Genomic DNA, 17,038 nt, shown 5'->3' with positions numbered 1-17,038 from the left:
TATTTATAGCACAACCTTACATGAATATTTTTTTTAGCCTGAAACCACACACCCTTTGGGAAAATAAAGTTCTTAACGAGCATACACGACAAATTGATAACTTTTTAAACTTAAATTCTTAAATAATAAAACTTTCATAGACTCAACACTCATTTAGGTGAATCTATCAAAATGTTGTAATGTTACACTATAACATATATAGGTTTTCTCTTAATGCAAATATAACATATATTTGTTGAAATATATAAGGTTCAATGATTTAACTTTTAAATTCTCATGAAAATCATATGAGACACAAAACTTTATTAAATATGTCATATTTATAATTCGATCAATAATACTAAGATTTCATGTGTGAGTTATAAACTTTTGTTAATTTATTTAGGGACGAGTGAAAACATAGTTAATAGTTCAAATCATAAGATACTTTTATTTGAAATCATAAGATTTTTGATACTTTTAAATATATTTTGATACTTTTATTTGAAATAATAAGATTCCTGAAATAACGGATTTAAATATGTTTTAAAAATGTGGAGATTGTTAGAGGAATTTCCATTTGGTCGCGTGCTTGGGATGTTTGTTTAGATTTAAGGCATCCAATATATATAGATTAATGGGAAAATTGAATATAATGTGATAAATACAATTTGTATATGCAACGTCATTTAAATACTCTCAACAAAATATTGGGTGAAAGAACAGTATCAAATAATCCGTATAGCCTCTGTTAACCATACAATTGACAACTTAGATATAATTCAACGTCACTCTAATAACTTCTTTGTTAATTAATATTAATATTATGATAATTTTACATTAAATAATTTTACACATTCATCTTTCAAAGACAATTTTAAGACAAATTTGCTAATAAAATAATAAAATCTTTACACATTCATTTTACATTTGCTATTAAATTTAAATAAATACAATTTTCTCATTGTATTTATGAATTTTAACATAGATGTCCTTTGGATTTAAGTCTAAATTGAAGGCACGGAATGATGAAAGCATTGATTGAAAAAGGATTAATAAAAGTTTTTGAAAGTCAATTGCCAGTTTAATTATAATGTGTACAACATCAACTTACTCCACGTAAATCAACCTTTTTTTAAACCAATCACATAGGAAAAGATAAAAAAAAAAATAAAAATAAAGTTTGACTATGATACAGACTTCTGTGATATACTAATGATAATAATAATAATGCATCTTACCAACACTTATGTTACACTAACAGTAATAATAACCGAATAACTGAAAAATCATCTTTTATCAATTTTGTCTTTTCGATATTCAACAGTGAATTTACTGTAACATTTTATGTTTTCATTAGTGAGCAAAAGTTGACTTTAAATTATTATTGAAAAATATTAACAGGTTGTTTTTGCAAAAGTTGACTTTAAATTATTATTGAGAAATACTAACCTACATTTAAACAGTATTAGCCATAGCTATGTTAACATGAGCAAAAAAATTATGAACATACGATATATTTCATACCAATCACGCGTAAGAAAAGATAAAAAAATAAAAAAATAAATAAACAAGTGTGAAGAGAAAATTTGTTTAAAATGTGACCTCTGATACATACTTGTGTGATATACTAACAATAATAATAATAATAATAATAATAATAATAATAATAATAATAATAATAATAATAAACTTTATCAACACTTCTTCTGTTATACTAATAGTAATAATAACTGAATAACTGAAAAATCATCTTTCATCATTTTTGTCTTTTCGATATTCAACAATAAATCATTAGTTTCCTTTATTAATTTGTCTGTTCGATATTCAACAGTGAATTTACTGTAAAAATGTCATGTTTTGATTAGTGAGCAAAAGTTGAATTTAAATTATTATTGAAAAATATTAAGAGGTTGTTTTTCTGGGTGAGCAAAAGTTGACTTTAAATTATTATTGAGAAATACTAACCTAAATTTAAACAATATTAGCCATAGCTATGTTAATGTGAGCAATAAAATTACGAATGTACGTTATTTTTCATACCGATCACGCGTAAGAAAAGATAAAAAAATAATAATTATAAACGAGAGTGAAAAGAAAATTTGTTTAAAGTCTGACCCTGGTACAGACTTCTGTCATATACTAATGATGATGATGATGATGATGATGATGATGATGATGATGATGATGATGATGATGATGATGATGATGATAATAATAATAATAATAATGATGATGATGATGATGATGATGATGATGATGATGATGATGATGATGATGATGATGATGATGATGATGATGATGATGATGATGATGATGATGATGATGATGATGATGATGATGATGATGATGATGATGATGATGATGATGATAATAATAATAATAATAATAATAATAATAATAATAATAATAATAATAATAATAATAATAATAATAATAATAATAATAATAATACACCTTACCAACACTTTTTCTGTTACACTAATAGTAATAATAACTGAAAAAGTATCTTTCATCAATTTTGTCTTTTCGATATTCAACAATAAATCATCAGTTTCCTTTATTAATTTGTGTGTTCGACATTCAATAGAGAATTTACTGTAACATTTCATGTTTTTATTAGTGAGCAAAAGTTGACTTTATACCTTTTATAATTTTCAAATTTGAATGGTAAATGTTTAATATTTGACTCGCCATTTTAATGTTGTATTTTGCATTTTATTCAAATTCCATAGGACGTTAGCAATAAAATTCCATATGATATATGATTTTATAAAATTTTAACATATAAATATAGTTCAATATATAAGAGTAGTTAAATTTTATAAAAAAAAAATATTTATGTTAAACAAAATTACAAAATAAATAATTATTAATTGAGACAAGTATGTGATAATTGTGTTTTAATATATATTAATCTATTACGATGAATTCTGACTAGACTGACATGTCATATATGTTACTAGATATGCTAATTAATATAAATATCATAATGTACGTGGATATGTTATTTGTATGAATTAATCTAGCCAAATGTTATGTTTCATGTTTGTCGCATGAATTAACCTAACCAAATGACATGTTTTATGTTTGTTATATGAATTAAAAATGATATGCTTCATGTAGATTGATATGTAGAGTTTATGTGCATCAGGTAGATTGATATGTGTATAGGAACTAATTTTTTTTTCCTGATTTTTTTAAGATTAGAATACAACCTCCGAACTCTTTAAGACGATCCTGATGATAACATGTCAAATTAGGCCGAACTTTGCTAAAATTGATTAAATCTATTAAAAAAAATTAAAGTGTGATCTATTATTTGTAAAAGACGTCTTGGTCTAGCTTTTGAAGAATGTGGTCTGACCTATTCAACTATTAAAAAGTCTATTTTGTGTCAAGACTGTCAAGACTTTTAATAATAACATTTTATCTATGTAATGGATAAAGGATGCATTTATTTGCTTGTATATGGTTCTTAACATAAAACATAACTAAACCATAAGAAAAATATATAAGGAAATGTACTGAAAAACACAACTAAACCATAAGAAGAGTATATAAGGAATGCATGGTACAACCATAAAACATTTATAATAGTATTCTATACATATGAAAAACAATTATAAACAAAATAAAATAATAAAACACAAACGTTAACTTTATAGCACAATAGTTTAAAGAGAGAATAATAGGTATGGACATCGTAAAGTGATAAGAAAAAATTCGGGTTCAATTTTTAATAGTCTTTTATTACATAAATATCAATAATCTTTTTTAAATAAAGAATTATAAAAGAAAATATGAGAAGTATTATATTTATAAATATTATATTATATTATATTATATTTTATATATATATATATATATATACACATGCTTATCACATCTAATAGATTTTTTATATAACATAAACCTCCCTCATTTAAATAAATAAATTTCTAAAAATTTGAGCCTAACATTTTTATTAAACGAGTCAAGTCGAGTCATATGACTCTATTGACCTATTCTCACCCCTAGCCTAAGTATAATAATTCTAATCAAATTCAGTAAATCAAATGACACAGAAACTTATATAGCCAATAAGTAATAAGTTGTTGTTATAAATAATTATACTAACTAATTAACTGTTGTACTTAACCTGTAACACTACTTCACTTATATGTCTAGTATCTCCTAGTAAGTTGAGATGTGTTTCCTATAGTTTTAGCTTAGAAATTACAAAAAATAAAAATAAAAAATACACTGGCTACAAATAATATATGAAATATCAAATCTATCGACTAAATTTTTTGTTGTGACGATCCATATTTTATAATTTTGTTATGGATAGAGTTTAAGATTATATACTTTAAAGAAATTTTGCTTAACAACCATTTTTTATGTACATAAGCTAAAATGTCAATTAAGCGAATTATAAAAGAAAAAAAGTTATATCATTATATTTTTTATGTTTTTGAAAAACTTGGACAAATATTTGATTGTGATCATAGAATCTCATGAACAACTTTTTTTTAATTGGTAAGGAAGAGAGGAAGGAGATTGTGATTTACATAGTTCGGGAGGAATGAATATGTCCGCAAAAAAAACAAGAAAATAAACACCTATTTTATAAAATAAAAAATACAATATTTTGATTATTAATAATGTGACATTTAAGTTTTGTTTTTTAATTTCAAAATAAACACAAGTCCCTCAATTTCTGCCCTATAATGACAAGCTATTGCAAGATTGGCGCTTAAGGGCCTTGAATTGAAATAACAAAACAATGAGGCCGGTGAGGCTATGAGCTAGCTGTATAGCCTGAACATATCACTAGTCATATCATAGTGTTAGTTAGTTAGTTACTATATATGAATATATGTGAACTTTGGATTATACAGTTTATACTTTATACTATATATATTGAGCATGTGGTTGTTGGTGGTTTTGGCTTTTCCAACTAGTGATTTCGCCATATGTACTGTTTATTCCACTGCATCTCCTCCATTCGGTTTGCCTCCTTCAGTTTCAATTAATGTTCTTTTTTTTTAATTATTTATTTAACTATATATATATATATTGCAAATCAAATAAGAGAAAATTATAACATAAGCGGAAGTTCAGCCGCACAACAAGTAATAAAAAATAAAAGATAATTGCTCACAAATTTGTTCTAGTTTGGTATAATCCACAATCTTACAAGAACATATTTTATTGTTCAATTTATAATTTTTATAAGGATAAAATTGAAAACCCCTCACAAGACACACAACCACATAATCCCTTAATATTTTCAAAGGACTAGAACTACGGCAGTGAATAAAAATCAAAATATTTTTTTCTATTTATGATAATTTTTTATTTATTTGTTCTTCACATTATTCAAAGTGGGATGTTGATGGATAAATATTTTAATATATCATACATTCTTTTAAAGGGTCACATTTATTTACTTTATCATGAGTTTCATTCTTACGTAATAAAATATCATTATTATAACTAATTATATTTAAAGAAGGTGTACTTTTCAATTTTTATATTTTCTCTTTAAAGTTTTGCAAGTCTTCACTGAATTTGGGACATTTAACTTGTATATGATCGTACTCTTCACAAATAATGATATTTGATGGTGCTCATATATTTTAGTTGATATCTTCTACCTCGACTTACATCTTATTTTCTTGCTCACCTTTAATTAGTAGTATTTGATTGGTTTTAGAAGATTTATCACCACCATATCATTTGTTGGCTCTCCTTTAATATCTCATCACCTCATGTAACTACGATGTACTCTTTCTTGCTAATGTTGTCTGCAATAGTTCGTTTATAAGATTTAAGTAGTGAAGGCAACATAAGTATGTTTGCTCTTCATCTTTGATTTTTATTCTTGCACTCATAAGTTTAAATATCAACTCAATTGAGCTTATAGATATAACATTCATCTTCCATCTTCAAGTTTATCTTTGTTATAAATCGATTGGTTAATGAGGTTGACATAATTTCTTTAGGGATGTTTCTTTCAACACATTGATTTTAATTTGTGAGCAAGTGTCAATCGGATTGTGCTCACAACATTTATTTTATATTGTACTATGAATCTTTCATCTTAGTTTTTATTTTTTCAAAACACGATCAATACTTCGATGGACCAAATATTCTTGAATTGTGAATTGCCATAGAGAAAATTTTGTCCTTCCATCAAATAAATGAACATCCAACTTAAATGTTGTTATAACATGTATCTAAAACACACAAATACAATGAGAAGTAAGAATTTTTTCAAAAGAATGGCACGCCACACTACTTCTTCTCCTCTTTTGATCTCAAGCTTTGCTCTAATGATAGTTGTTAGAAAACCACTAAGAAAATTTCCACACAAGTAGAACCACAACAATAAAAGAAGTAATAAAGAAATAAAAGACAACTTACAAATTTGTTGTGGTTCTACAGTTTATAACTAATCCACAATTTCACAACAAAATATTTTATTACTCAACTTACAATTTTTGAGTAGAAAATTGCAAACCCTCCCACAAATTTTGAATGGAAAAAATTGCAAACCATCTTAAAGACACACGACTACTCAAATTCCCAATATACCCAAAGCAATAAAACTCAAAATCAACTCTTCATGTTTATAATAACTCTATTTTCTTACTTCTTCACACTATTCAATGTGAGACTTGGATGAGCACCAACTTTGGCACAACAATACAGTAATTATATATCGATCTATTTTTTCAAATAAAATAGTGTTCACATAGTTCCATATATAAATGCAACTCGTATGATAAAAATTAATTGTAGGAAAATATGATTTATTGACTCACAAATTTGAACCTGCAATACTCCATTTTTACGTACTTATGTGTGTTTTACCGCTAGATTCTTAGTAAATAAAAAATTATCTTTTATCAAATATTTGTTTTGACCATTTATCTTTCTTAACCTTTATTATTTTTAAAGACGAATGTTAGTCATTCTCGTCATAACTATCACGAGCTGTTGAGTTCTAATCTTTGATCGATTGTAAAGTGTAGTGTACAACCTTAACAAGTTAGAAATGAATATTAAGAGAAGTTTAACAAACATTCTTCATTTCAAAATGTTTACATATGTTTCAAAGTATCCAAGAAACTTTTTTTCAAGTGGTAGTCTATTATTGAATTAAATGGATGTCTTTTCAATTATATTGTGGTAGACACATATTTTTCAATGATTAGATGTTGTTATAACTTTTATTGTGATTATAAAAATGATTAAAAATTTATCACTTATAAAAGATAGATAATATAAATTTATAAAAAAAAAATATAACAAAACAAAATAAATATTAAAAAAAGATGAATTGAAGCACTAAAAGTATATCTAACCCTAAAAATATATATATAATCCATATGCATGTATTTATATGCTTGCCAACACATATAACATTGTAGAATATATTAAAATGTAGAAGAATATAATTTTTTTAGTTTCAATTAATATATTTTTGTAGTAATATTTTTTATAGAATCACTAAAGTATATGCAATACACATAGTACTTCATTATACATTTGTACTAGTTATATATATATCCATTGGTTATGACATGGTGACAAAATTCATGTCACATTTTGTAAGACTTTAATCTACAAATTTGATAAATATTTTATGGAAGACCATATTTACTGCATGTCTAATTTTGGGATTAATTGCTACTTATAATTGTTCTTACTTAACCACTAAGCACGAGTACATATGGAACTTTTAATTTGGTACTATAGTAAAGTGAACTGCAAACATAAACTCTTTCACTAATCATGCTGATGTTTTTGTTATTGATTACAAGACTTATTATTTGGTTGGTAAGATCATTTAATGTTTTCCTAGTATGTTCTTCATTTTATTTCAATATCAATCTTTAATGCTATTGTTTCATCATTTTTCTACAGACATAATATGTTGTGGGTGTTGAAAAATGAAAGGGAATATAAGAGAAATGACACCTAAGATAGTGGCCATTGAATTAGACTATGATGGGTTAGTCATTAACTTCTAATAACTTAGGGATGTTGTTGAAATTTAAGTTTATAGTTGCTATCCACCTTTATCACATGTTATGAAATATTAGTTTTATCTCATTCAATGGACTCCCTCTACGCTAAATATTATTAAGTTTGGTGTGTATGTAAATGGTTGGTGATTCGTTTGAAAAGATTTTGATATCATCTTAGATTTTTATATTGTATTTAACTCTTTTTTACTAAACTCTCTTGTAAGATGAGACGTCTCTCTCTTTATAAACTATTATAGAACTCTAATTTTTTTGTTAACGTAAGATTTGGATTTTTTCCAATAATTTCATTAACATTATATACAACTTTAAATTTATTTATTTTTACTAAAAAGAATTTATATAGTATTTCATTCACGATAATATGTTGAATCCAATCAAGGATGTCAATAAAGACCTATAAATTATTGAGTAAGTAAATGAGCAACATCATTAATTTGTCTCATAATAAATTCGAAAAAAGCGTCTAAAATCCTCAATAATAGCATTAAATTCAGCGATGTTTCTCTGTGAACTGTGGAAGAAATCAACTATGCTTTTTGAGTCAAATACAAAATCATATGTCACAATTGGAGTTCATAAATCCATTCCAATGCGTAGAGCAGGTTGGTTGCTTCGTCTATGCCAACCAAGCAAATAGGTGATATTCATTCTATTTTGGCAAACACAACGTTTCTTTGATCGTTACAGATACAAATTCCAATACACACTTTATTTAATCTTTGAAAAAAGAAGCATCGAAGTTGCACTAGTATCTTATTTAGATAATATATTGCGAAAATTAATGCATTTATATTACTATGACAGGGTAAGTAAAAAAATATGTATAATTGCAATTTTAGTCTCTTCAATTTTACTGATTTACAAAATTAGTTATCATATTTTAAAAGTCGATAATTTTGATTCTTCTTTATACTTATTTAATTAAAAAATGATAATATGAAACGCTTTAAATAACGTAATATATGATATGATAACGTTAAATGATTAATACTAGTGAAATTAAAATAAAATGTAAAAATTTAATTTTCAACTTCAAACAGATTTCATATTCTTAATTTACGTAATGGCATATAAATAATTAATGCATCTAAATAGTTCTATATTATAAAATTATATGTCATATCATTTAAAATGTGTTAAATCGTCATTTTTTTAATTTAAAAATCTTAATAAAAGACAAAAAATATCGACTTTAAAATAATTAGATCAATTCCATAAATTAATGATAATAGAGAATCAAAACTGTATAGAAGAAAAGAAGATTTAAAAACAATTAATAGTCATTTCATGAATAAATAATTTGTTAATCATGCTATCAATGACTACCTATATAAACGTTACTAATACAACAACACTCGCGAATTTACTCAACTAAGTTGATTTTCAATCTTCGATTTTTTGTCTTCTCTTGCTTTGAAGAAGAGGGATACATTTTCATCTAAGTCTTCTAAATACTTTACTCGTGTGGTGGCTTATCAAGCCACATATTGAATGAATCGAAACAAATGATGAAAATAACATGTATATTTGGTTCCAAATTTGAGATGGTTCAAAATAAATTTTAGTGTATGATTGACTATGTGGTGTAAAATTAATTTTGTTCTATAATTAATTATAATTTTCAACTAAAATTTATAACTTTTAATTTTAAACATCATTTTTTAAATTTTGTTCTATAATTAATTATAATTTTCAACTAAAATTTATAACTTTTAATTTTAAACATCATTTTTTAAATTTTGTTCTATAATTAATTATAATTTTCAACTAAAATTTATAACTTTTAATTTTAAACATCATTTTTTAAATTTTGTTCTATAATTAATTATAATTTTCAACTAAAATTTATAACTTTTAATTTTAAACATCATTTTTTAAATTCACAATGATCGAATATGTATTAAATCAAAATTAATTTTTTAATATAACAAACAAAAAAATAAAAAATTAAAACGATATTACACTAAGATAAAAAACAAATCATCGTATTATAACAATGAAATCAGATAAGAAAAATTAAATATGTATGACAATAATTTATTTAAATAGAAAAGAAGAAGAAATGATTTCAAACTAAAAATTAATCTTAAAATACCTCTCTTTAGTTAAAAATAAAATAAAATAAATAAAACAGAACAATAGGGAGTACTCGATCAGGTTAGAAGAGTCTAGAATTTTTTATTTTGTTTATTTTGTAGGAGATAAACTTAAATCAGAAAGTTCACTCTAACCGAACCGAATGAGTTGGTGCCAATGTATCTATCAACTTTCTAAAAGTAGATAACATTTTTTTTATATAAAAAAAGCAAAGAAGTTGATGCAAGTAATATTAAATAGCTCCAAATCCAATTAAAAAAGTAATCTCAAACTTATTTTAACAAGACAGAATGTCGTTCACATTCATTACAAAAACACACATAAAGATTGATGACTACATCACACATTTGATTACAAAGAGAAAACATTTATAACAAAAATATAAGCATAAACACAAACACAAACACAAACATGATTTAAAAAAAAAAAAGTGATTCAATTCTTATTAGGGAATCCATATTCTTGAAGTCTAGTGACAGCCTTTTCAAGCTGAGTCCATTTCTGCTCCAAAGTCCCGATATATCCTATAGACATCCTGACAAGACCAGGTGAAATTCCAGCAAGAACCTTTTCTTCAGAAGTCAACTCACTACTAGTGCTATTTCCAGAACAAGACATAAGTGTCTCATAGTAACCCAAACTAACAGCCATAAAACCAAATTGTCCATAGTTTTGTAAATAGTTCATTAACTTGTTAGCCCTCTCTTCAGTTTCCATATCAATGCATAAAAGTCCACCATACCCATAATTTTTATTGTGCATTGATTTCAACAATTCATGATGTGGATGGTCTTCTAAGCCAGGGTAGATTACTTTTAATCCTAAGTTTTTTAACCTTGTTGCAAAAACTAATGCACGGTTGCTATGTTCCTTCATCCTTAGGCCCAAATGAGGGATTCTTTCGGATAGTTCAAATGCTACCTTGGCATTCATTGTTGGGCCTAATAGCATTATGGCCCCTTGTTGGAGATCCATCATTGAGTTCACTAGGCTTGCTGCCCCACATACAGCACCTGTCCATTTTCAATACAACCAAAATCATCATCAAATTTTTTAAATTCAATTTGATCGTTATTTAAGAAATTAAATTCACAAATAAAAAAGTTATTTAAAGATTAATTACAAACTAACTTATTTGATGACTAAAATAACTAAAACAAAAATATTTAAATTGACCCTACTATTATTGTATAAACTATATGACGCATGAACACTTAGTCACACCATTATCGGATGGATACTAATGGCCTAGGGAATGGGGATAGGTTCATTTTTTTTTTTATGGTCTGTTCATATCTAGTATGTTCCAAAGTTACTTTTCAAAATAATTAATTTTATTACTTTATTTAGATAGCGGGGAATATTTTTTAGGTGTGTATCAGCTCCTACATATGGTTCGAATGAAAATATGTTTGCCATCCATCACTATATATAATAATAAATACAACAACAAACGTTACTATACTTTATAACTTCTTGTAAACACTATGGATGGTTAATATCATATTATTATTATTGGTTAATGATCAAATAAAATAAATTCATATTGATCCAAATTTCATAACTATTCTCTAATTGAACAAGATTCTTATATTTTGGAAAAAATTGTTATAATTTTTACGTTCATTTAATGTTAAAACTATTAGTCAAACTATCAAATAATTTTAAATTTTTATATTTTTTTATTAAACATTTTTTCAAAATCAACGGAAAAAACTTATGCATTGACTTAGATAATCTTTTGTTGCATTAAAAGAAACATAAAATTTTCAAAATCATAACACAAAAATTGAATAATATGCACTAATTCAATTGATTAGCATTACTCAAGAAATTAAATTACCGTATCGTAAATTTGTTGGAGTGGATTGTGAACTGATTTGCTTTTGGTTCATGCAAAATGATTGCTCAAATGTTATTTATATTGGGAAGGGATTGATGGTCGATGATGGCTGACTCTATCAAGTAATAAAGTTAGATATTTTATTAATTCTAAATTTTAAAACTTATGAAGTCGCGTCATCAAAATAGTAGTTTCTTTTTGTTTCTTACCTTTGATCCTAATCCTAATCCTAATCTTGATCATAATACAGATATATAAAGCTACATAACACGTGTTGCAACTAAAAGAAAGTGAGTAGATGGAAAAGACGAGTAATGTTCACGGGAGTAAGGAGAAAACATGTGACCACATGATTTCAAATTTTGATATTTTTCTTTTACAAATTCGAAATAACTAACTTTTTTTTAAAACTATTGATACAAACTTTTAAGCAAGGTATACAAAAATTGAATACACACATCAAAATATAGACCCATAGTTGAAATATGTTTCAAAAAATAAAGTGGTATGAAGTCCAGCCAGATGGAGTTATTAAAGATATGCATGATAGTTACAGTTAGTAAAATAAAAATTTGAAAATTATAGTAGTTATAATTGTTATTCTCTTAATATTCATATAGACTCGTATATATTAATAATTTTTTTTTCACCACTAGATGGTAGTCCGGTCACGCAAAAGAGGAATTCAAGGAATGTTTGATTTGTTAAAAAATAAATGTAAAATGTTAACCGGTAATTTTACGAAACATATAATTTTTTTTTCTTGAAAAGGTTGGGTTAATTAAAATTGTATATTTAGTGATATTTGATTCCTTATATTATATATTTAATAACAATGAGATATCTACTATTAAAAATTCAATTTTTTTCTTTCTTTTATCAAGTATTTTTTCTCTCAACTTCAGATCAATGTCTGTACTTATTGGTATGCAATATCAAAATATAATGTTGATTTTGTATGTTTAAATGACACAATTCTAAGTAAGTTATGTGAAGTCTATAAGAAATATATAATAATTTATTTAAAAATATTTCGTGAAGCCTAGAAGAAATATATAATAATATGTTCAAACAAAAATTTACGATGTCCAACCCTCGTTATGAATTTTGTCAAAAAGAACCCTTGTTATAATTCAAATTTATTTATAAAAAAAATTTAAATAAAAATATTAAAATTTAGGTAATATACATTGATAATATAGTTTCTTTTACATATTCTATAAATTAAATAATGATTTTATATATATTTAGTTGAAGATATTTTAAGAATTAATTTAAAAAAATGTTACTATAATTTTTTTTATCAGAATAAATTCTATCATAATTAATTTAATAAAATAATATTTAATTTAATAATATCATCATTTTAGAATTGAGTTATAATTAATCACTAATACTATGATTTTATTGGATGATTTCATAATACTAATACCTCATAAAGTTTTAATGATAAAATTAATAAGTGCATATCCACCTCCGATCTCAATCCAATTATCTTTTCAGGATAGACTCGAGAAAGTTGTTCGTCACTCATCGGTTGAAAAGGGATCTCTTTTAATTAATTAATAATTTATTTATAAATTAATTTTAATAAAGTTCTTCCACAACACAATGATATTCTTTTTTTATCATTATTTTAAAAACATAAGGTGAACTCATTTTGCACTTTAAATCAATCAAAATTTTGGATTAATCTTCAAATTATTAAAATAATCTCTAAACAATAAAATGTATTATTATAAAATTATTGAAAAATATAATTTATTATTAAAAATGTCTCTTATTATTATAATATCAATTATTAAATTTATTGGTGTTTTAATAATTTAAAAATTAATTCAAAATTTTAGTTGAATCATAGATTAAAACAATAGAACCCTACACTTTCAGACATTTCTGAAAGTTTAAAATGATAGTTTATTAAAAATAATACGTCATATAATGCAATGATCTTGACATAAAACTATTTTTCAGCGATATTAAATAACAATTATTTCTATCACATAATTATATTTTGTAACTACATTTAGATGATAAATATAAAATATTTATTTTTATTGGTTGTGGGTAAATTAATTTACACCGACTTTGTATATATATTTTTGTCTTACTTTATACTAAAAAACCATTTTGTTAAGAGAACTAAGAATTTGGCTACATTTTTTCTCTCTAATTTTATTGATAAAAAAGAGCATATTTTCGTCAAATCTATTATTTATTTATCTTAAAATAATTAAAATTCAGGTATTGAAGAAGTAATGAATATGTATATCATAAAAAATAATCTTCAAATTAGATTGTGGGAAAAATCCTAAAAATTATTAAATTGGAAGTCTAAAATACAAATTTAAAAATAAAGAGATCAAAAACCCTCATCTGAAATAAGATACCAATAATGTATTTAAGCTAATTAAATCAAAATTTATACTTCAATATTTCCTAATTTTTTATCAATTAATGAAATATAAAAACAAGTCTTTGAGAAACTGATTAAGAAAAAAAAAATCATTTAAAATTTAAATAACTTCACAATTTATTGTTTATACTTATAAACAAGACAGACAGGGTGTTGGAATTCTTGCAAAGTTGAGAGCTAATTGTATGAACTCGTTATGATTCAAGAACTGCCTCCTTGTTATTGGGGTGTCCTTTATTAGGACTTAACATTAATATTTATTCTTTTTTATCGGATAAAAAATAAATATCAAAATTTTATTTATTTTTATTAAAATATTATTTATTTGATAATTTTAAAATAATCCAATAAAACTCCATAAATTTAAATAAATAAATAAAACTGAAAGACGTTACCACTCTTTTCTATTTTTAAATGGCCTAACAACAAAACTGACACAATCATATATTAACTATGAAGAAATAGTAGATTTCAATTTGAAATCACATTCAATGTACCAAATGTGTATTTAGTTTTCACATGAGTTGTATATTAACCATAAAGATACTTTACCACTTTAATATACTTTTTTTTTTTATCTTAGAAAATATAATCTCTCACACAATATATTCTAATATATATTTAAATTTATATAAATAATATATATAAAAAAAAAACACAAATTTAAAAAATTTATACAATTTTGTGATTTTCATGATTTTGCTTTCACTTGGTAAGATTAGTATCTCTCTTAGGAAGTAACTCTTGTATTTAATAAGGTGTCAGCATATGAAATATTATTGTATGTTAAAATAACATAAGTGTTAAATATATTAGAAATGTTTACTACTTTATGATGAAAGAGAGTAGTTCATTAAAAACGAAAAGAATGTGTTTATAGATATACGTGTTAATTATGTTGAAGAAAAAGACAAAGAAATAAGTAAGAAGAGAAAGAAACCTGCAATGATATCGGCCCCACCACTAATGAATTTAGAGATACTATGAACAACAACATCAGCCCCAAGACGAGCTGGCGAAACCACCATCGGAGTAAAAGTATTATCAACAACCACAGTCACACCTTTCCGATGCGCCGCCCTACTCAACTCCGGTATATTCGCCACCGTCAAAGTCGGATTCGAAACCGACTCAAAAAATAAAACATTCGTTTTCCCTTCGATCATAGCTTCATCAACCTTTTCAACATCGGAAATCTCAACGAAGGTTGTTGTTATGTTGCATGTTCTTGGGAGGAAGTGTGTGAGTAGCGCGTGGGTCCCACCGTAGAGTGTTCTAGAAGCTACCACGTGTCCTCCGCTGCTAGTAAGTTGGAAAAGTACAGCGGAAATGGCGGACATGCCACTGGCTGTACAGTAAGCGGCTTCTGTTCCTTCCAGTGAAGCCATCAGACGGCTTAGATTAAGAACCGTCGGATTAAAGTGACGGCTGTAGATGAAGTAATCGCGGTCGGGGCCTAATTCCCCTGTGAACATCCTCCGCATCGTTTCTGGTTCCATCACAGTAAACGTTGCGGAGGCTTCGATTGACATGTTCACGCCACCGTGTTCACCGAACTCGTGGCGTGTACTGGCTAATGCGGCGGCGGGATCTCCGTCGCCACACGTGAGTTTCTTTTTTGGTTCGGTATCGTTGTTGGAACGGTTTCGCTTGGCAGCAGTGGTGGTGGTTTGGAAAGTGTCGGCCATGTTTGGTTTGGTTTTGAAGTGATGATTAATTATTGGGTGGAAAGTGATTAATTAGTGAAAGGGGGAAATTGTACTATGATGACGAAAACGAAAATAAACGGAAAAGTGGTTGTACTATGTATGTAGACAGTTGTTTTTGATTTGTATACGAACTTTGTAGTGATAGTAACGTCTATTTATAGTTGTCTCGGGTTATCTCAAGCACTTCGATTTGGGAGTTAAAGAACGCCAGAAGATATTAAGCGTGGGATATTAAATTTAAATTCAAAAATTCAATATAACTTTAATAATATTTTATATTTGTGTATAAAAATAATGGTCAAATGCATTCTCTTTTGTTTAAGTATATGGTTATTTTCTCATAACATTAATAAATTAAAAAATTATAATTTTTAAACAACTTAAGTAGTATATTGTTCAACACTACCTCCGTCTCATGCCTCCTCTTCCACTTATATATATATATATAACGTTTATTTTAGAAAGAGAAGATAAATTAAATATCGATCAATTCTATCTTCTTTTCTAATTAAATCAATTCTATCTGTAATGTAGTTTTAAGAGAAATTGTCAATAAATTATGGTTTTAGCTCATTTTGTACGAAATGTGTGTTTCCTAATTTAATTTTGTTGTAAAAAGAAAAACAGATAGATTGTCAATGGATATAGAGTTAATTAACAAAAAGTCATTACAATTAATATTTTTTGAAAAATATTAACCAATATTTTTAGAATATTTGTTAAGAAGTTAAATATGAAATAAAATCTTTTGAAATTGAATATTTAATATTTTGAGATTGTAAATATTAAATAAAATCAAAAATTTATTTTTTATTTTAGTAATTTAACAAATGTCTTTAGAGTACTAATTATATTAAATGACTAAGATTTCTTTTCTTTTGTTAAATGATAATTGTAATGTATTTTATTCATTGTATGGGTAAATCTTATCTCTTTTAGAGATGATGGAATT

General features: G+C 25.5%; 1 protein-coding gene across 1 annotated transcript; it reads right to left on the bottom strand.

Annotated features, from left to right (window-relative positions):
- Positions 1–10,370: 10,370 nt before the first annotated feature.
- Positions 10,371–16,262, bottom strand: LOC101492525 (methionine gamma-lyase-like). The gene is made up of 2 exons (XM_004495451.4): positions 15,318–16,262; positions 10,371–11,131 (listed from the first exon to the last, which is right to left on the bottom strand). Exons 1-2 carry the CDS (start codon positions 16,063–16,065, stop codon positions 10,554–10,556), a joined length of 1,326 nt encoding a protein of 441 aa, XP_004495508.1. The 5' UTR covers positions 16,066–16,262; the 3' UTR covers positions 10,371–10,553.
- Positions 16,263–17,038: the final 776 nt, after the last annotated feature.

The sequence above is a fragment of the Cicer arietinum genome, chromosome 4 (assembly GCF_000331145.2).
Source record: "Cicer arietinum cultivar CDC Frontier isolate Library 1 chromosome 4, Cicar.CDCFrontier_v2.0, whole genome shotgun sequence".
Classification (NCBI taxonomy): domain Eukaryota; kingdom Viridiplantae; phylum Streptophyta; class Magnoliopsida; order Fabales; family Fabaceae; genus Cicer; species Cicer arietinum.
Note: the sequence above shows the minus strand (reverse complement) of the source record. Positions and strands in the feature narration are given on the sequence as shown.